The following is a 19,277-nucleotide window of genomic DNA, read 5'->3' on the forward strand; positions in this document are numbered from 1 at the left end:
CTGTGTAACCTCACCTAGGTGTTCCTGCCCTGGCAGGGGGATTGGACTAGATGATCTTTCGAGGTCCCTTCCAATCCCTGACATTCTGTGATTCTGTGATTTCTGAAGTAATATCACTCAGTGGGAAGGGAGCAAAAGCCTTTACGAAATGGTTTCTTCAGGGTTTTGTGTTTTATGTTGTAAGAAATTAATGATAACACAAATAGCATAGTTGTAAGTTAATGTTATATTATTCTTCTATTGGTAGAAATATATGTGAACAAAATAAAGCATGTTTTTAAAAGACGATGAGGTGTCCCGGTATTCAGTAAAGGCTAGGGAATGCATCTGATAAAATGTGAAACTCCAGCTTCCTTGTGTACCATGTTTTGATCATCTATTTATGTCAATCCTTAAAACTTAACAAAAACAAGAAAAAAGCCGTCAAAAATGTGTAAAAGCTATTGATTTGTCTCTATCAACTACTGATCTACATGCTTTAAAACATGGAAAAGAAGACTGTTCTTGCCCCAAAAAATCTTGCAAGGACAAGTGGTGGTGTGCGGTCACAAGCAGCTGGGAGAGAAAAGGAAGCAGTAAGACTGTGTAAGGTGGTGCTCATGGAAGTCCAGTGTCTACCAAGCTATTTTTGTGGGCATCTTGTGGAAACAGAGGGACTGGAAGGAGGATCGTCTCCTGGATAGAAAGGTGCCGTGCTCCTCTCAAGCATTAGAGGCCATATGAAACAGATAACGATGCTGGTTTGAAATTGTAACCAAGGCATAATGGAGAGCTGAAGCAAACGGGATGACCGCATGCGGGCTCTCTGGGTACAGTTTGTAGGATAGTCTTGCAGGATTAAAAGCCCTAGAGATTGTAAAAGATCCTGAAGTGAAGGCCAGCATCTTCTGTTGGGCTGGTGGTATACATTGACTTCTGCATATTTCCTTGTTGCATTTGTTCATTCTTCAAAGTTTGACAGTATCCGGTTAATATATTACCACCCATGTAGCTGAGTGAGCTCACTTGAAACAGATGTCAGTTTAAATGTCTCATGCTGCTTTATTTAGCACCTTTTAAAGTGACAAGGTGAAGTGCAGCACACAGTAACACATCACAGTAAAATGTGTGGAGAATGTTTTTTAAAGAACAGTATCTTGCGTTTTGGAGAGGGGAAAAAAGACGATTTGTGGCAGTTAACAAGCAGAGAAAGGACAGCGGAACTTTCCAATGGCATGGAGAATCTCATGAACACGTACAGCATCAGAAGTGCCAAACGTGGCCTTTGGTTTCAGTAATGCTTCCAGTTTGCGCATAGCTTACTGTGATTGATTTTGGTCATTAGTGGCTCATAAATGCTGGACAGCTTCAAGAGGCCTTTGCGCTTCTGTTGCTTGTGGGTACCTAGAGTACCTGTGGATGCTTAAAATTATGATGTTTTCTCCCCATATAAATGGAGACACCAGAGGCATGTGTTGCCACTCGCTCCAAGCCATTCTTTACTGAACAGAGAACTTTAAAATTCTGTTTGTTTTTCTGTTATTTCTGGAAAATAGCTGGCTCTGTAAGTCCTATATGATTGTATTTCATTTTCCCCACAGATCATGATTTACCTAATTGATAAAGTGCTTCCTGATAGCTATTTTGTCAATAATCTCCGCGCTCTCTCTGTGGATATGGCGGTTTTCCGAGATCTTTTACGAATGAAGCTTCCTGAACTGTCCCAGCACTTAGACACCCTGCAAAGAGCTGCTAACAGAGAAAGTGGAGGTAGGTTCAACAGAAAATGCTATTAAATTCCTTTTTACTATTGTTTCATCTGACCACTGGTCTAAAACCAGTCTTCTAAATGTTTGCATGAGTTTATTGCTTAGAATATGTGTTTTAAATTGTTAAAGTGAAAGATGAAGGTTAACATAAATAGGTGGTGCTCTTGGGAAAAAATAAAGGGGAAATAATTTGCTCTCACCATTAACTGCTAACAGAATCCTGTTGACAAGGACGTGAAATATATGGAGTGACAACACTGTAATACAGAGCTTAGTACAAGCGCTACCTTGAAAAGATTGTTTCTTGCCTTAGCTCAAGATACCCATCCTACCATTGCTGCTTGTAGTTGCTGCCTAATGCAGCTGTTCTGGGAAGAGTTACAATGTGAGAGCCAGTGGTGGCTGGTTAGTATTATTTTTTTCACCTGGATGCTTAGCAATACACAGGTGGTGAAACTCAGAGGTACTTCTTGGGTTACTGCCTCAAAATTGGCTTTTTGTGTGTGGGTGGTGGTTTTGTTGGTTGGTTGGTTGGTTTTGGTTTTTTCCTGGTATAGCTTTCCCTCCAGACTTTTTTTAAAGAAGATACAGCTCTTTTATTTATTTAGGAGTCTTTCAGAGAGAGTATTTTTTTGTTTGGATTTGTGTTTTGGGTTTTGCTTTGATTTTGTTTATCTCAGTCTGGGACCTAAGTGTACCCTGAGTTGGATCTTAGAAAAGAGCTGCTATGGTGGTCCATGTAAATACACTGTGACTGTGCCCAAACTGTATAAAACCAAACAAAGGGTAGCAAGGACATATTTGCTGTTTGAAAGTGTTTTCACAGGCAGCGGCCTCTTTGGTCGTGGCCTTCAGTGCATCAGTTGGTGCTCGGATGGACAAAGTGTCCTCTGGGCATAACAAGAAAGCAAAACTTCAGAGTTTCAGGCTGAAATACTAAATCATCTTTGAAACTTGACAAAAGGAAAACAATGTGTTACAGTTACCTCTGCTAGCTGGCAATACGTTAGGATTTTAAATTAATAAATAAGACTTTACAGAGGCAGTGAGGCAGGCACCTTAAACTTCATGTTGGTAAAGACTTCTTGTGTCATCAGTTTCTGCAGAAATGCAGTGCCTATTTTTTTTTTTTTTAATAAAAGCTTTTAGCTTATATGGCTTTGGGGAAGGAAAAACAGTCCTTCTGATACAAGGAAAAAAAAAAGTGGTGGTTGGTGTTTTTCAAAGTTTACAGTCCAAAACTGATGCTGCTGCTTTGAGCTTTTTGCAGTGCAGCGGAATGAAAGGTAACTAAGTGTGTCATTTTTCCGTCCTTCTTTTTCTCAGCTTATCTTTGGGCAGCTGAAGGCTAGGTAAGTTTTGAGCAATAACAGAGGTACTAAAATGGCTGGTGGATTTCAGTACACGGTTTATACTCCTTGTAAAATAATAGTAAATTACAATTACTTAAAGCTTTTGGTTTTTTTTTAATTTCAGGAGGCTATGAACCCCCACTTACAAATGTCTTCACAATGCAGTGGTTTCTGACTCTCTTTGCCACTTGCCTGCCTAACCATACAGTTCTGAAGATCTGGGACTCAGTATTCTTTGAAGGCTCTGAAATTATACTGAGAGTAGCTTTGGCCATCTGGGCAAAGTTAGGAGAGTAAGTGGTCATTTTTATCTGATTTTTCTTTTCAGTATGAGCAATGTGTGTAACTTATGTTGCTCTGAAGAGCATGTTCTCAATTCTAAACAAGATTCGATCTTTTAGGAGAATGATTCTGCTTTGAAAAAGCTACACAAAGTGTCTCTGTGGCTTCCCCCAAAAACATGTTCTTCTGACGTGTCAGAATGGGCGTGATAATGACTTGACCCTTGCTGCAGGAAATGTCTCCACTTGTTTGTATTGTCTGTGTATAATGTCTTCATGATAAGCTAAAAGATTGGTGGGTCTTTCCAGAACATAGACCTCTGAGGGAGCTGGTAAATACTCTGTGGAAAGATACACAGAGACTGGGTAATTTAGTTGGGTACCTGAAGCTGAGGATGTTAATTCTATTATTTTCACTTAAGGAGACTTAAAGATTTGAGCCCATTGGCTATACCCCAGAAAAGAGTTCAGTGTTACTAAGGGAATGATTTAGTGTTACACAGTTCTTTTCTGTTTAGGCCTGCAAACAAATTTTCTCTGCTTTTAAGCACTTTTCCAGCCCAGTTTCTGTAGAGTCCTTTATGGCCTTGGAAACTCACCACATAGGACAAAATGCAAGAGGTCGTTAATTCTCCTAAACTCCTCTGCTGTCATAGCAAATATTTGCATTCCAAAGAGTGTACAGTGCTCCTGAAGAAATGGGTTTTGTCACTGACTTCAGTGGCAAGCGTGAGCTGTGACAGGTCGAGGAGATGTTAGTTCAGCTGGAAGCTTTTTTCAGCTGATGTTAGCAGCTGCATAATTTTTTTTTTGTGATGACTATTAACACTTATCTTCCTTTTTTCCCTGAGATTGAACCACTGGGATTTATGTTCAGCTCTGTCTTTGGAGGTTTAATTTCTTTTTTTATGGCTGAATAACTTAGCACTGCAGGCCAGTAGCATTGTAAGAGACTTTGCTCAGCATATTTAATTTCTTATCTGAAGAATAATAATTAGAATACTTTCCTGAGAGCTTTATTTGTTCAGCTCATGAATGAAACTTGCATGAATCATTTGCATTAGGATTAAGCTACATGTAGTCCCCTTTGTGCTTTATTACTTTGTACTATACCTTTAGATAAAAGGTCCATTGCAGCGGGTCTCTGTGCACTTAAAAGCTGTAATTAAAAATGTTCCAACTCATAACATCATAAAAAAAGTCACTGCTTTGAAGATTTTGCAATAAAACTTAAAGCAAGAATGAAACATGTTTTACAAAAATTGGAGAGAACAGCATGAAGAAATCTGTAAGAATAGATGCAAAAGAATAAGCTGATCACACTGCACAGCTTGTAACTGTCGTTTGTGGGGAAGGGATCATCTGGCAGATTTGGGGTGATTAACAGAAAGGGACACTGGGGTGGTGACTGGAGATCCAGAAGAAGATGAGTCGCTAAAACTGAACAAGAATTGAAACTCAGTAAGCTTGTGATTAATGATATCAAGTGAGATGAGGAAGTAAAAGATGGGGCACTATGTCTTTGCTGGGAGAAGATTGTGATTTTGTTCCTCTTTCTTCTCCGCTAGAAATAGAACAGGGGGATTTAAAGAAGTGGGGCCTGGAACAGTGATCATGGTCTCATGATCTTCATGCTTCTCAAGATTATCTTTCTAGACATGCAAATGGGGTGAGAAGTGCTTTTCCTAAAATGTGGGTGGTTCAATCATGCTTCTGTTTTGAGGGACACTGAAGGAATGGGGGGGTTAAAAATAGGTGCAGTAGAGAAAGCAATGTGTGGAGGTCATGAGAGACTGAAGGTATCAGGGAAGGTAAGCAGAAAGTTTGTGACAATTTGCCACGTAGCCATTGCTTCTATGCTTTGTCTTTTTACTGCTTAATCATTTAGCTAAACTATGTTGAGATTCCATTAGGAGTTTCATAGTTCAATGGTTGTTCTCGATTGACAGTGAAGATCAAGGGAAGCTTCCTTTTCTAATCCTTAGGAAAAAAGACCATGTACTTTTTTGATCATTACAGCAGCTGTATTTTACAGGGGAGGCTACAATATGCAGCCAGCAGTGTACTTGTTTGGGATAGAAGTTATACAAACTTTTCACTTGACAGGAGAGGATGTTTAGTGCCTGACCCTAATGTATGTAGAACAGCAACTCACAAAATATATTGCTCATATATCTCTTCCTCTAGCTGACACTCTGTGGGTGATTCTTTGATTTTAGAAATCTGAAGTGTGGAAAAACAAAACAAAATGACCAACCTTCCACCAAAAAAAAAAAAAAGCCCAAACAACCCTCAACACAAAAACAACACCTAAACAACATCAACAGTAAAAAAATATAAACCAGCTTAATCTCTTAATTTTGAAATAGCTTTCACAAGTATGCAGGATATGAGTGAATTTTCCTTCGTTCTGCATTATGTGAGCTCAGCTCTTTTGAATACTATGACATGTATAAATACATCTATACTTAATGGACTCCATCTGAATGTTTTCTGGCCAGCGAATATCTTCCCATCTGACACAAACACAATTCAACCAGTGAATTCGCCCAAAGAACAGGTGATGAGGCAGTCAAGAAATATTTGTGCTTCCTTTTTGAGCTGATAGGAGAGCTCCCTTGTGCTAGTAGGAGGCAGGATTTATTGATTCTTGTGTTGTAGAAGTGAAAGGCACACAGGGAATAACCTCTCTGGACACACATGAATCCTTTACCATAAGCAGTCAGGACAGTAAACTGTGCTCAGTACATCCTTTTGCTGCACTGGTATTTCCAATGTGATGTGCACAGTGTTTTTTTATTTGGAAGTGTAGGGAGGATTGCAGTAAACTTTGCAAGTAAGGTGACTAATGGAAACACACATTTCATGATGACAGAAAGTTCAGTTTTGTTTTGGAGGTGTATAATTACATTAAAATAAAAAAACAACATGTATTTTGATGTAGGCAAATAGAGTGTTGTGAAACTGCAGATGAGTTTTACAGTACCATGGGCAAGCTGACCCAGGAGATGCTGGAAGACAGTCTGATTGACAGCAACGAACTCATGCAGGTGAGTAATTGTGATATAATTGTTTGTATTTTCTGTGCATCCGTTAGGTGCCCGATTCTAACATTACATTTTTGTTCAGATACTGCAGAAACCTAAACTCTCCCAAGAATACAAGTTTAAGGTAACTGAATTGAGCTAGCATGTCAGTGAAACAAAGAGATGACCTGCAGTTAAAGCAAAAATCTTATCTTATACATTAAGTATAGAGAACAACTAGGCTTCATTTGATAAAAATTGGTTGTATGTTGATAGTTCAGAGTTTGTTGTGATACAGTGTCCAGTTGGATTTACACAAGCAAGATGTAGAATCTTTTAGTAGTCATAATTTTTAGGGTGTTCTATGTTTTGGCTAGTTATTTATTACATTGTGTCCTTTTCATTCTGCAGACACTGGGAGATGAGTTTATCAAGTGAGAAGGGAAAAAAATATCCTTCATGATAAAAAAAAAAAAAAGCCATGAACAGTTGTCAGTGAATTATAAACAAAGACATTTGTAGATAATTGCAGTCCCTGAATTCTTAAAGCATACGTCATTGTCTGAGAATAAAGATCCACATTGTTCTGGGAATAGGCCTTTAGTATTACAGTTGTGATTGTATTGATATGCACTTACAATTCTTTTTTTTTTTTTTCTGATATCCTTGAGGTGTTGTCTACTTAAATGTTTTATGAAGTCTTCATGCTACGGTTCTGGAACTTTGCTTTTGATGAGTAAGAGTACAGTGATTAAATGGGTGCAAATACAGAGCACATAATTAATCTGAAAATAAAGTCAGTTTCACTATATGAAGTCGGATGTGTTTATTACAGTAGTTAACAAATGACTTGTGTTACCCATTTTTGGAAGCAAAACTTGCCTGTCTGGCATAATACACTTCAGATTGTCTGGTGAAGTACTGGTCTGAAATAAAGGATCGGTTTCAGATTTTTTTCTTTTGTTACTGCTGTTGTTATGTTTAATGAGGGAGCTCGAGGAATGAGAGAGGTGAGCACTGCGGCTTTGTTTTGCTTCAAAAATGGCAATACAGCTGCTCAGAGGTACTCCATGCTGTTTAAATAGGTGTTAAGGTTTCTCACAAGGCAGTTCAGAGACTGAGGATGCAAGAGGAAGGTGGCCCAAGATGATGCCTCCCTGTATTCATTGTGTTTCAGTTCCTGGTCTCAAGTGCAGTATGAAATCAATATGTGGCATTTGTGACAAAGAATAATGTTGGGAAAGCTGAAGTGGGCTTTAGTGACTCAGTGTGGATTTCTTTCTTCGCTGTTGTGTGTAACAGAGATAAGGCATAGATACAATAACTTGCTGGTTGGAGGGATGGAAGGATGTCTATGTTTTTTTAACTGTTGCAATTACAAGTATACTAAATTATCAGTCATGTGCTTCAGTAAAAAATAAGCACTTGGTGCAAAGTATTTGTGTATTCAAAGCATACATGTGTATTTTGTGACACTGACAGGAACATTAAGGCAGGATAACATTGCCATTGTTATGGAGAATGTGGCTGGTTTTAGTTTTCTGCATAGACAAGCAGAGTGACTGGTTTATGTGTGTCCTCTCAGTTGAAGAAACCATGCTGTAGTTTAGGTAACGTTCTTTAAGGCAAAGTCAGGCCCTGGCAGGGTAGCCTTCTCCATCTGAGGTGTTCTCTCTGTACCAGAGAGAATTAGGCATTACCAGAGTTTACCATTAGGAGATATGAATGGTACCATGTGTCTGGCTGCCGCATTTGGACAATTTTCTCAGTGTTGGAGCAGAAAATAAAGAAATATAAACCACTGCATTAATGGAAGGCTCCAGGCTGCTTGAAGACACCATTTTTTAAATTGCTTTACTTTTTTCCAGAGGAGTCAGCCAGAGATGTTTAGACTGTTTTCAAAATGTTCTTATTTTTCTTTTTTTTTTTCCTTCTTTTTTTCCCTAATCCAAATCAGAATGGTGAATTTACATGTAACACTTTTTACAAGGTGGCTCAAGGATTAGTATCCTACTACGGGAAAGGATTAATATCCTACTTGGCCTTCCCCACCCATTTCAGTAAAGGTTGCTGGTGGCAATCAGCTCGCCTTTCTTTAGACTTGCACAACACTTATATTTGCATCTGAACTACCTGTCCAGGCTCACTTAAGCCAGTGAAGAGTAAAGGGCACTTCTCCACAGCTAGAAAACAAATTGTGCTCTAAAAGGTCTGTTTCCTTTGGGAGTTGTGGCTGATCTTTCAGGGGCAAGTGTTGACAGAGCAGATGTCTAAAGTAGCTCAGAGGACTCTTGTCCTCATTCTCTCCACCAGCATTCATAGCTGTTACACGTTTATCATTAAAAACGCCTCCCTCCCATGCAGACAGTATGTGTACCTGGCATTGAGGGCTTAAAGCTTTTGCAGATTTGGCTGTTGCATGGCAGGAGTTCTTAGAGTGTTGTGCGGAGGACCTGGAGGAGCAAGCAATCCTACGGCTTCCTCCTTTTTCAGGTGGAACAATTTAGGTAAATAAAGGGTAAGTGCTGTACACATCAAATGCTAAACCAGATATGTATTCAGGACTAGAATTTAAACAAATACAGTATTCAGTATTATCATTTTATTGGCCTATTAATAAACTTTGGTTCTAACATGGAGACAGAAGGCTTTATGCCAGATGTCTGCAGATATTCCAGACAGCGTGCGCTAGATTAAGTATGTGCTTTCATGCCTTCTCAGAAAGTGAGCGTTTTTGTAAGCAGCTACATGAATTCAGTTTGTATGCCTCAAAAGATTGCAGCATAGAGGAGATGAGAAGCAAATGGGAAAAGGAGAGTCATCCCTCTGTGCGTGCTGTGGTGGAGGGGAACAGGGATAATCCCTCCGTAGTACCCTAGAATTTTAGACTATCTACTGTAGACAGTTACCCTGGTTTGATTGTGTTCACCTTTAACTTTCTACTTGATTAGCACTTTGTTTTCTTTTGGGTTTGTTTTTGCTTTTGTTTTTTGTTTTGTTTTCTTATTGAAAGTGCAAAGAGAAGAAGTGTGGGGCAGGTCTTGAGATAAGTGTGGCTGAGCTGTCTGCAAAACTGCTGATCCTCTTTTGGAAACCACAGCCCATCACCTTCTGTATGGTGTTCTGATGAGGCTGTAGGTGGCTTTGCATCTTTAGTGTAAGGCAAAGGATTGACAAATGCTACTGACTTAAGGTGAGAAGAGAGGTTTTTTTCTTGTGTCTTGTCTTGTTCCCAGAATCTGTCCCTTATGGCCCTAAATAAGATAAGTTTGGCTGAATCAAGCTTCATATACGTAGACTGTTTCCCTCTGGCACAGTTTCACCAGAATTAACCAAATCACATCCAAGGCTGTGTGCAAACTAGGAGCAGGATGCTCTGACTCTGAAGCATTGTTGCGAGAAGACCACTGCTGTTGATTGACAGTATTTTTTTAAATTTCCATTGGAACTTTCATCAGCATAAAATCTCTCTGTGTGTGCCCAGGTGGCAAGCGAGGCCTCCAGTTATAAACTGATAGCAAATAACTAAGCTAAAAATGTGGATGGTAAATGAAAGAAGTTGCACAGGATCTGGAAGAGACACAGATTGGAGACAGGCAAAAGCTAAAACCATAATATAAAACAGTAGGTGCAAGGAGTAAATGGAGGACTCTGAGTCGACTGTTTCACTTAAAGGGTAACCAGCATATGGAACAAGTTACCTGAAAAGGCTGTTGACGCAAAGAGCAGAAATAAATTCCAGACACACCTCGTTTTCTATGAAGGGAGAGAGTTGAGACATATGGGGAAATAATACAGGAAAGTGTGGTGGAGATCAAACAAACAGGCTGACACGTTGGGCCAGAGGTAGGTCTTTCTCCAGATCATAAAATTCTTTCGTCTGGTAGACTGCCGGGATATCGCCGTTCAGGCCCCAGACGATATTTGTCTTTCACAGTAGCATTTTCCTGGAGCAGCAGAGCCTCAGTTCATGCTCTGGGTTTTTTAGGCATCCTCTTTGTGTTAGAGTCTGCATATGGCTCGAGCTGTAAAGGCATTTTCACGCAAAAGCCTGTTGAGCTGCACTATTGCCCTGTGCCTGGTCCAGCCAGGAGTGTCCTTCCCGATCCTCCTTGCTTACAGTATTGCTGTTCGTGAAACTTTTTTTTTTCTTCTTCTGTTAGGAAAAGTCTAGTACTGAATCAATGTTCGCGATCTTCCTTAGTGTATTTGGCACAAACAAGGCACGGTTCAATAATAGATTGTGTAGAAATTGTTCAAAATTTCCTTTTATCTTAATTGGGGCTGTTTGCCTGTGAAAATGTCACTGACTTAGTAGCACAGGAAAAAAAAAAATAAGGGAAGATTTCCTGTCATAGCTAATGAGAAATTTTTACATTGCTGTCTTTCAGAAGGCATTTCATTTTCAAGATGGGGAAAAGCTATAATATTTCAGATAAACTCTGAGAAATTATATTTTGGCTATTTTTTCTTTTTACTTCTGACGTTGAGACTCTCAATGCATTGTGTGTCAGTTATTTGAATGTCCTGAATAGTTCTAAGTGTACAAAAGCAGGGGGGAAAAAGGCAACTAAAATAGATAAGAACAAATCAGCAGAGATATTGCAATGAATGCGATGTGTCTTTATGATAGGTTGGCTGGTGATACACATTTTGTTATTACAAAATGACTTAAAGCAAAAATAATACTGAAAGCAAATGCTTTTGCAGCTCTTTGTCTTCTTTAACTCTGAGATTGAAGTAAATAAAATGTATTAGAGTTTTTTGTGGCATTCTTTTAAGTTCTGGGGACTGCATGTTGAGTTCAGAGTTGCAAAAAGTTTTCTTTGTTCAGCATAGAACAAATTTATTTGGAAAAAAACCAACCACAACTACTCCTTCAAAAAAATACCACGAAACTGCCCCCCACAAAACAACTATCAAAAACCAGAAACTGAGAGGAGAAAAGTTAGCTGGATAATGTTGGGTCCTTCCTCTTTGGCCGTAACTTTTGTGTTGAAGTGATTTCCTTTACACAAGCTCTTGGGGCTGCTGAGGTGAAGTGATGGATCTGTTAATAGTCCACACGAAGCGAGGATCTGCTCCTTCCTGTCTATGGTAGTGTCAATACCTTGCTGAATACTTGAGCAGAAACATAGGTACATAGGTCTTCTGGAAGATCCCTAAAACCTCAGTGATGCATTTATGTAAGTGAAATCATAATGGAGGAGGAGGATTTCTCATGTGCTGGCAAGGAGAGGATTGACAATGATTATTAAGTACAGGAGTTGAAAAAGGCCCTACCTCCCATGTTATCAGCTCCATTTTTTTTTTCTTTCTGAACTATGTATTTTTCTAGTGAGTCAGTCAGTCTTTATTTTTCTTACAAGAAATACTGACTGAGTTGTAAAACTAGACCATTTCCATTTTCTTACAGCAGTTGAGAATGTGCTGCCTTTGATCCTGCAAGACTCTGAAAGTCTGTTCATGGAGGAGTCTTTTGTGGGCCTGTTAGTTAAAGCAAAAATTTTAAAAGCTGCATTTTTTTTTTTCCCTAGACTGTTTATACCATGGCTCAGTTTCCCTTCCCACAACTGGCAGAATTAAGGGAGAAATACACGTACAACATTACTCCTTTTCCTGCAGCAGTAAAGTCAACTTCACTTTCAGGGTAAGTTTGAAATGCTCTGCTTATGGGATATAGGGTTATTATATACCCTACACAGATAGTGAAAAGACAGGTGACATCCCCCCTGGTATGAGAATATAAAGATATTTGGTAATGATCACATTCAAAATGTCTCTTTCTTATTTCTCTTACGTTCCCATTTGACAGAAGGCTAGGCAGAACCAGAGACAGTGATGAGGAGAATGACCTAGATGATGAAGACTCAATTGCCAATGCAATTGGCTGTCTTGGACCGTTAAGTGGGTTTTTGGCACCAGAGCTCCAAAAATACCAAAAACAGATGAAAGGTAAGACTGTTCATTTTGGAAAATGTACTTAAGTCTGCAGAAATCGTCTGTAGCTTCCTCTGAAAGCTGCTGTGAAAATAGTATTTTATATTCACGTAGAGATTACTGCAGGTACCAAATGATGTGCTCTGTGGTCCACGAAGATGTCTTCAAAGTCAAGTTTGAAGGCTGTATGTATACAGTAAACGACAGTGTGGGTTAAGGATTTGGCTATAGTAATAGTTAAAAAAACAACCCTGTAGTGTTGCCCACCCACAAAAAAAGAAGCACATGCGTGGAAAATGTCCACCCTAAATCCATGCTTATTTCCAAGAAAGCTGTTGGGTAGTCAGCATTTCCTGAAGAATGTACATGTAATAAATAATCCTGACTGTTATTAGCATACGCATGGCTAGTATTGAAACCTATCAGCCACGAGTGAATTCAGCAGGTCATTTCACTGCCCTTTCGGCCAAACCTTCAGACTGTTGCATGTTTTGGGTACATTCACATTTTCTTAAAAATTGGGTATGGTTTAGGGTGTTATGGCAAAATGTCACTATTTTTCAAAACCCTCCATGTTAAAATAAAATGTCTGATGGAATTGTACACTCACTTGTGCAAGCTCTACAAGCAGAACAAAATTCTGATCCATACAAGAAAAGCAGATAATTTCTTAACTTGCAGCAGCCTTTATTAAATGGTACTGGATCAGCAGTGATTTTTATGATATCGTGGGAGAGGCTGTAGTTATTGATCCCCAACCCACTCCCACCCTCCTCCCAAAAAAACCCAGACTGGTGTAGACAGTCACTGTTATCTGATTACACATCATCATACTTGTGGCTTGGTTTTGCTGAGACCTGTAAGCTGCAATTTGCCTCTTGATTGCTGCGGCGTTTTGTTTTTTCCCTTCCTGAGGGGCTGTGAGTCTCTATCTGCTGCTTCAAGCTCACGCTTAGTCAGAACATCAAACTGCTGTTGCAAACTAAGCCAAAGACAAACAAACATCCCTTGAAACAGAATTATCCCCTTGACCCCGGAGTGCCAGTTTGGTGGCAAAAACAGCTGTGGAAATAAATTGCGCTGCTGCTGTTGCTCTGAAGCTGTTGATCAGAGATGCTCCGGAGTTCCCTGCTCTGTGCTCAATCCCTTTTGCTGCTACCAGCAGCTTTCTCCCTGGGGTGCTGTAACTGTTTCTTGATACTTCTTGCTGGTATTGCTAGGTTGGTTGTTTAACCTCAGGCCTGCTTGACTGTATTTGCTAACTTGCACTGTTAGCCTCTTCTTTGACAAACGGAGTGTCTTTAATAATCAGTTTCTGAATTACTTCAGTGATGGTTTGATGTAGTTTTGGCTAATTGAAGAACTGTGCTTGTAACTTAGCATCGCTATGTTAATTGAGTTTTGTTTTCTTTAAACTCCGCTCAAACCCTTGCTGTTCTTAAGCAGTAAGTGGTTCTAGAAATGTAATAGCTCTTACTATAAATAGTGCAGCTTTGTTAAACGTGCATATTATAATAATTTTAAAATTGAAGACTACAGTTAAGTAAAAGAATAGGAACCAGACATTGACATCCCTTGTAGATATTCTGTGGAACTCTTGAGTATCCCAGTTTACTCCTCATCTCCATGTTATTCCCTCTCTCTGCAGATCAGAATGACGAACAAAGTCTGGGTTCCAGTAACATTGCAGAATTAAGTCCAGGAGCAATAGACTCTTGCCGAAGCGAGTATCATGCTACTTTTAACAGCATGATGATGGAGCGTATGACCACTGATATTAATGCACTGAAAAAGCAATATTCTAGGATAAAGAAGAAGCAACAACAGCAGGTTCATCACGTGTATATCAGAGCAGGTAACACAGCAAAACGTGCTTCATTTACTGATATATTACAAGCTATCTTCATCATAGGAGACAAAGCAAATAACATTATTTTATATTTAACCAAATAGACAAAGCAAGAGAGACTGATGGAATATATAACACATTAGTAATAAAGTGGGTACCGTGTTGTACAGACAGATTGTAAATGAGAAGGTGATGGTTTTTCTTCTTTTGTCAGGATCTGAAGATGACGACCCTGGGATTTTTTTAGGTCCCAGGGACCAGCTGAACAATGGTATTTAAAAGTGTCTTTGCTATCTGGGTGCAATGTGTTGATCTCTCTGATTAAAAACTTTAAATCTTTGGCATTCTTGGAATTGACGTACTGATGCACTGGAAAAAGGGAAATAAGGAGATGAGTACACTTCAGACCAAGTGGCAGGTACATTCCTATCTGGTCCATATTATCCTCACTCCTCTGAGATCATCCCATCATGGCAAATTATGCAGCTGAAGAACTGGCTGAGATGTCCCATTGTGGCTGACAGTTCACCTAGCTTAAGGATACTGCTGTGAGGATTGAGCTGGACATCAGTCCGTTATTCAGCATTCCGTGTTACGGAGTCTGTTTCCGCAGTTGGCAAATGCAACAGCATGGGGTTCACGTGCACAGCGCAGGTGAAGGATTCGGTGGGTGTGCAAGCTGAACACAGCCTACCCCACTCAGTCCTCCCCACTTAGGTGTCATCTTTCTAAGTCAGCTCTGAACCATGCAGATGGGTCACTGTGGAGAATTTTTATTCCTCTTCTAGATTGTCTAAACTTGTCCTAACAGGAGCATTTGAATACCTAGAGCTGCAGTTTTTCCATTAACATAATTTGTGAGGATTTTTTTTTTAATATTGGCAAATTATTACTTTGAACAAAGGCTGTAGCCAGCAGAAACCGTGCAAACAGGAAAATGTCGATTCCCAAGGATTGCCAACCCCTACTCTCCAAACACTAACCTTTCTAATCTTACTAATCATGATATGGGGCTGGGTTTGTTGTTGAATCAAACTGTCATCTAATTACCTACTTCTGAGTGTACTGCTCTGGTTTAATAAGAGGACCTAATAGAAAGAGTTGGTGTGGTTTATCTACTAAAAATACATTGGTTCATTCTCCAGTCACACAAGCCTCATGGAGAGGCTTATTTGACTGACTTGTGTAGGGACTGAATTGCCTCCCACAGTTGGAAGAGAATCAGAAGCCAATATTAATGTTAATATAATAATATTAATGTTAAGCTATTAGTTACAGTGCGTTTCCAGAAATTGAGAAGCTATTTTTGTTATGATTTATTTTCATGGTATTTGTGGCTCAGGACTTACCCATAGGTAAGAAGCAGGGAGGGAGGGCATGAAATGTTTATTGCAGAAGTTAGAGCTTTGTGTTTGACTCCAAGGTGTAAGAGAAATTCAGTTTGTTTGTTTGTTTTAATAACAGTCCTAGAAACCTTTGCTATACCTCAAGAAAGGCATCAAATTTGGTGGTGGATCCTTAGAACATTAAGTTATTTTGTTCTTTAACAATACTGTGTTTCTTTTAAACACTTTCTTTCAGACAAAGGGCCAGTTACCAGCCTCCTCCCTTCTCAGGTAAACCATTCCCCGGTGATAAACCACCTCCTTTTAGGAAAGAAGATGAAATTGAATAACAGGTCTCTCAGAAATGCTGTTATTCACATCCCAAGTCACGCTCCAGGGAAGTTGTCTCCCATTCCCCAAGAAGATCTTAAACCAAAACTGAACTCTCCATGGCGCACTCACATACGAGTTCATCGAAAGAATATTGCGAGGGCCAAAGGGCAGCTGGGCTACGGGGACACCGTAGGACTAATAGATGAGCAGAGCGAGAGCTGTAAAACAAATAGTTCTGGTGCAAAGGAGGAGACTTCCAAACAGTCTGACTTTGGAGAAGGAGAAGGGGATGGTTTGGATGACAGGACTACTCGAAAAGGTGACCGACAGCCTTCTGAGCCAGTCTCCGTGGATGGCAGTACGAACATGTCAGTGGTTCAGCTAAAACTGGAAGCACTGGAACTCACCTCGGATAACAGCGCTGCTGGGTCAACGTCCCATCAGGCCAGCCAGCCGCGTTTATCAGAGTCCTCCAGCTCATCCAGTGACAGTGGAAACCTGGCTAAATCTCCCCAGCCTGGGAACCCAAGGCCACAGGTCTTCAATCCTTTTCCCAGTGTCAAGCCTCTTCGAAAGTCAGCCACAGCCAGGAATTTAGGGTTGTATGGCCCCACTGAAAGAACGCCAACTGTACACTTCCCACAAATGAGCAGAAGTTTCAATAAGTCTGCCAGTGGCAATAGTGGGACCAGGAAACGATGACGTACTTAACTGGCACTTCTATTTCTAACAGCAAGAAAAAAATTGTATTGTTTTTGTTCTTTTTTTTTTTTTTTTTTTTTTAATGTGTGTGTGTATGTGTGTCCCAGATTGTTCCTGATCTAAGTAATGGGGACAGAAGTGGTTACCAGATGTATAAATATGTGTCTTTGAAAATTGTGCTCCTGTGTCATTATGGGATAGATTAGTGAAGATGCACTCTGGCACCCTATTGTGGATTCTGGTTGTTCTGTGGTAAAATAAACATTGATTTGCAGTGTGAAGCATACCGTTTCTTTAACTCAGACATAAAATCACCAGCTGCCTTTAACCCCTCAGCCCCCCATGGCTGCCTCCTGTCTCTTTCAAACCTCAAAGGGCAAATTGTCTGGTGCAGCAGACAGGTGACACCGTTTCTATGGCTGTTGCGCAGCTTCCCCGTTAGACCTCCTGTTAGACCTCCTCACCATGCTCTGGGAGAAGCTGGAGAAGCCTTGACCAACATAAGCACAAGCAGCCCTGGCAATCAAAAAATATCACTTTGTGTCCAACAATTGGCCATCTGGCTTCAGACGTTCTTGAGCAGTGTTTTGTGCTTCTCTTCCCACAGCAGTCCTCTGCTCAGCTCATACTGGTTTTGATATAAATGTAACTGGTGAGCATGAGAATAGCAGGCATGAGTCCATCCACAAGACTGGTTTTCTCTCTTTCTGTTACATATGTACATACATACATTTCTGTTACTACTGGAGAGTTGCAGCACTGCAAAATCAGGAGTTAGGTACAACTATATGTGTAGTTGTATGAATATTATGGCACATCTTTGCTTCAGTGGATTTAAAAGCTATTATCTAGATTACAGACTTGTAATTAAATCATGTTTGCCAGCTTGGCAGTAGGTAAAATATATGAATGTTCCAAAGTAGTTTAGGGTTTTAAATTCTAGAGAGTGATTAGATACTTAGGGTGCCACTTATAATTAAAAGCCAACACATGAGCCACTACATAAGTGGGATGGACCTCTGAAACAGCCGTGCGCTCCCACAACTTGGTTCTGGTTTGGTGTGGAAGAGCAATGGCAAAGCAATAAGCTGAGTATTTACTTAAAAAGCAAAGCTGGTAAATACCATATGACAAGTACTTTTTTTTTTCTATATGTATGAATTAAACAGGCAGGCAGAGAAACTAAATATGAATAATTCAACTACAAAGCTGCAAAATCAAGCACTCCAAAAAGTTCAGGTTTCTCTGAAAATATTACAGCTCTGCTGAATTGTGTGTATTGACTGTGATTCATTACCCTATTGGTTCCAAGTTTCACATGACATGAAAGTGCCATTATTTTAAGCTGGAATAAAAGCAGTAATGATGAATCAGCCCCATTGTATATAATATCCTACTTCCTCTTTTAAAATTCTTTGTTAAATTTGAAAATTAATATATCATTGTCTATTTATTAATGTACCCCCACTATAGGATGTGATATCGGTTTTACTGTATACCATAACTTATAAGCTGTACAATATACTCTGTTTATTGTTGTGGGGACAGTTTTATTTTGTTGTTGTTTTATACAAGTGTATGCATATAAAATAATATACAAGTACGAACACTATAAATATAAAGCAGAAGTAGATCAGATTTTGCCCCTACCTTATTTTCAGGCTGTAGTAGTATTGTCATTAATGATTATTTATAGCGCTAAGTAAATTTAAAATAATGTAGAATTTAGTCACTGATCACAGACTGTATGAGAATTGCTTCTGATTGATTTAGAAGAAATGAACTTCTCAAAATCTTACTGTGAATCATTCTCCCCAGTTTTTCTGAGCTTCAGTGTATCATGCAGCTGTATACTGAACAATAAATATTGAAAAACAAAAGGACTGTCATTCTGCAAAGTCTACTTAGATGTCACAAGTATGTGCATGAATTTTCAGCATATTAAGATGTGGTTAAGCAATGGAAAATTTGCAGATATTTGTCTGGGGGAAGCAATGCCAATAAAATACTAGTTCTAGCGATTCAGACCAAATCAATAACGACCAGCGTGCTCTGAGGGGCTTGTACTCGGGCTGCTAGGATTGAGGCAAAGGAATGATGGCGACTCAGTGCATTAGTCTGATGCTGTTTGCTGTGGGAAATTTTAAGTATCGCTAGATGAGAAAATTGAATGTCATTTTAGCTGTTCAGTACCTCAAAGGATGTTCACTCTCTACTTGAAATCTTTGTTGAACACACAGCAAAAGCAACTTCTTAACTTGGTACTGAGGTGGAACATGAAGACAAGGTCCAGAAAACCAGGAAATTCCAGAGAAGTTTCCAATTATTTTTCCCTAGATAATCTCTTCAGCAAATGAGGTCTGGTGATGCAGCTGTGCTCAGAAGGGTGGCATTCCACACTGGGGACCGTGGGAAGCATGGTGGTGGGACTCTGTTGCAGAAACCTCTGCATTTTCACAGAATCACAGAATCACAGAATGTCAGGGATTGGAAGGGACCTCGAAAGATCATCTAGTCCAATCCCCCTGCCAGAGCAGGAACACCCAGATGAGGTTACACAGGAAGGCGTCCAGGCGGGTTTTGAATGTCTCCAGAGAAGGAGAATCCACAACCCCCCTGGGCAGCCTGTTCCAGTGTTCCGTCACCCTCACTGAGAAGAAGTTTCTTCTCACATTTAAGTGGAACCTCTTGTGTTCCAGCTTGAACCCATTACCCCTTGTC

General features: G+C 39.8%; 1 protein-coding gene across 5 annotated transcripts in view; it reads left to right on the plus strand.

The window, feature by feature from the left end:
* Positions 1-17,106, plus strand: part of TBC1D30 (TBC1 domain family member 30) — a 54,486-nt gene extending 37,380 nt beyond the window's left edge. For 3 of the 5 annotated variants that reach the window (XM_065641634.1, XM_065641669.1, XM_065641644.1), the window contains 8 exons: positions 1,581-1,749; positions 3,225-3,393; positions 6,326-6,431; positions 11,945-12,057; positions 12,223-12,362; positions 13,996-14,202; positions 14,411-14,467; positions 15,778-17,106. In XM_065641634.1, coding sequence (XP_065497706.1) covers positions 1,581-1,749; positions 3,225-3,393; positions 6,326-6,431; positions 11,945-12,057; positions 12,223-12,362; positions 13,996-14,202; positions 14,411-14,467; positions 15,778-16,556 — 1,740 coding nt within the window. In that variant the 3' untranslated portion in view covers positions 16,557-17,106. The remainder of the gene's footprint in view (positions 1-1,580; positions 1,750-3,224; positions 3,394-6,325; positions 6,432-11,944; positions 12,058-12,222; positions 12,363-13,995; positions 14,203-14,410; positions 14,468-15,777) is intronic. The other 2 variants (XM_065641662.1, XM_065641653.1) reach the window with 1 other exon arrangement.
* The last annotated feature ends 2,171 nt before the right edge of the window (positions 17,107-19,277 follow it).

This window comes from Caloenas nicobarica, chromosome 1, assembly GCF_036013445.1.
Source record: "Caloenas nicobarica isolate bCalNic1 chromosome 1, bCalNic1.hap1, whole genome shotgun sequence".
In the NCBI taxonomy this organism is placed as follows: Eukaryota; Metazoa; Chordata; class Aves; order Columbiformes; family Columbidae; genus Caloenas; species Caloenas nicobarica.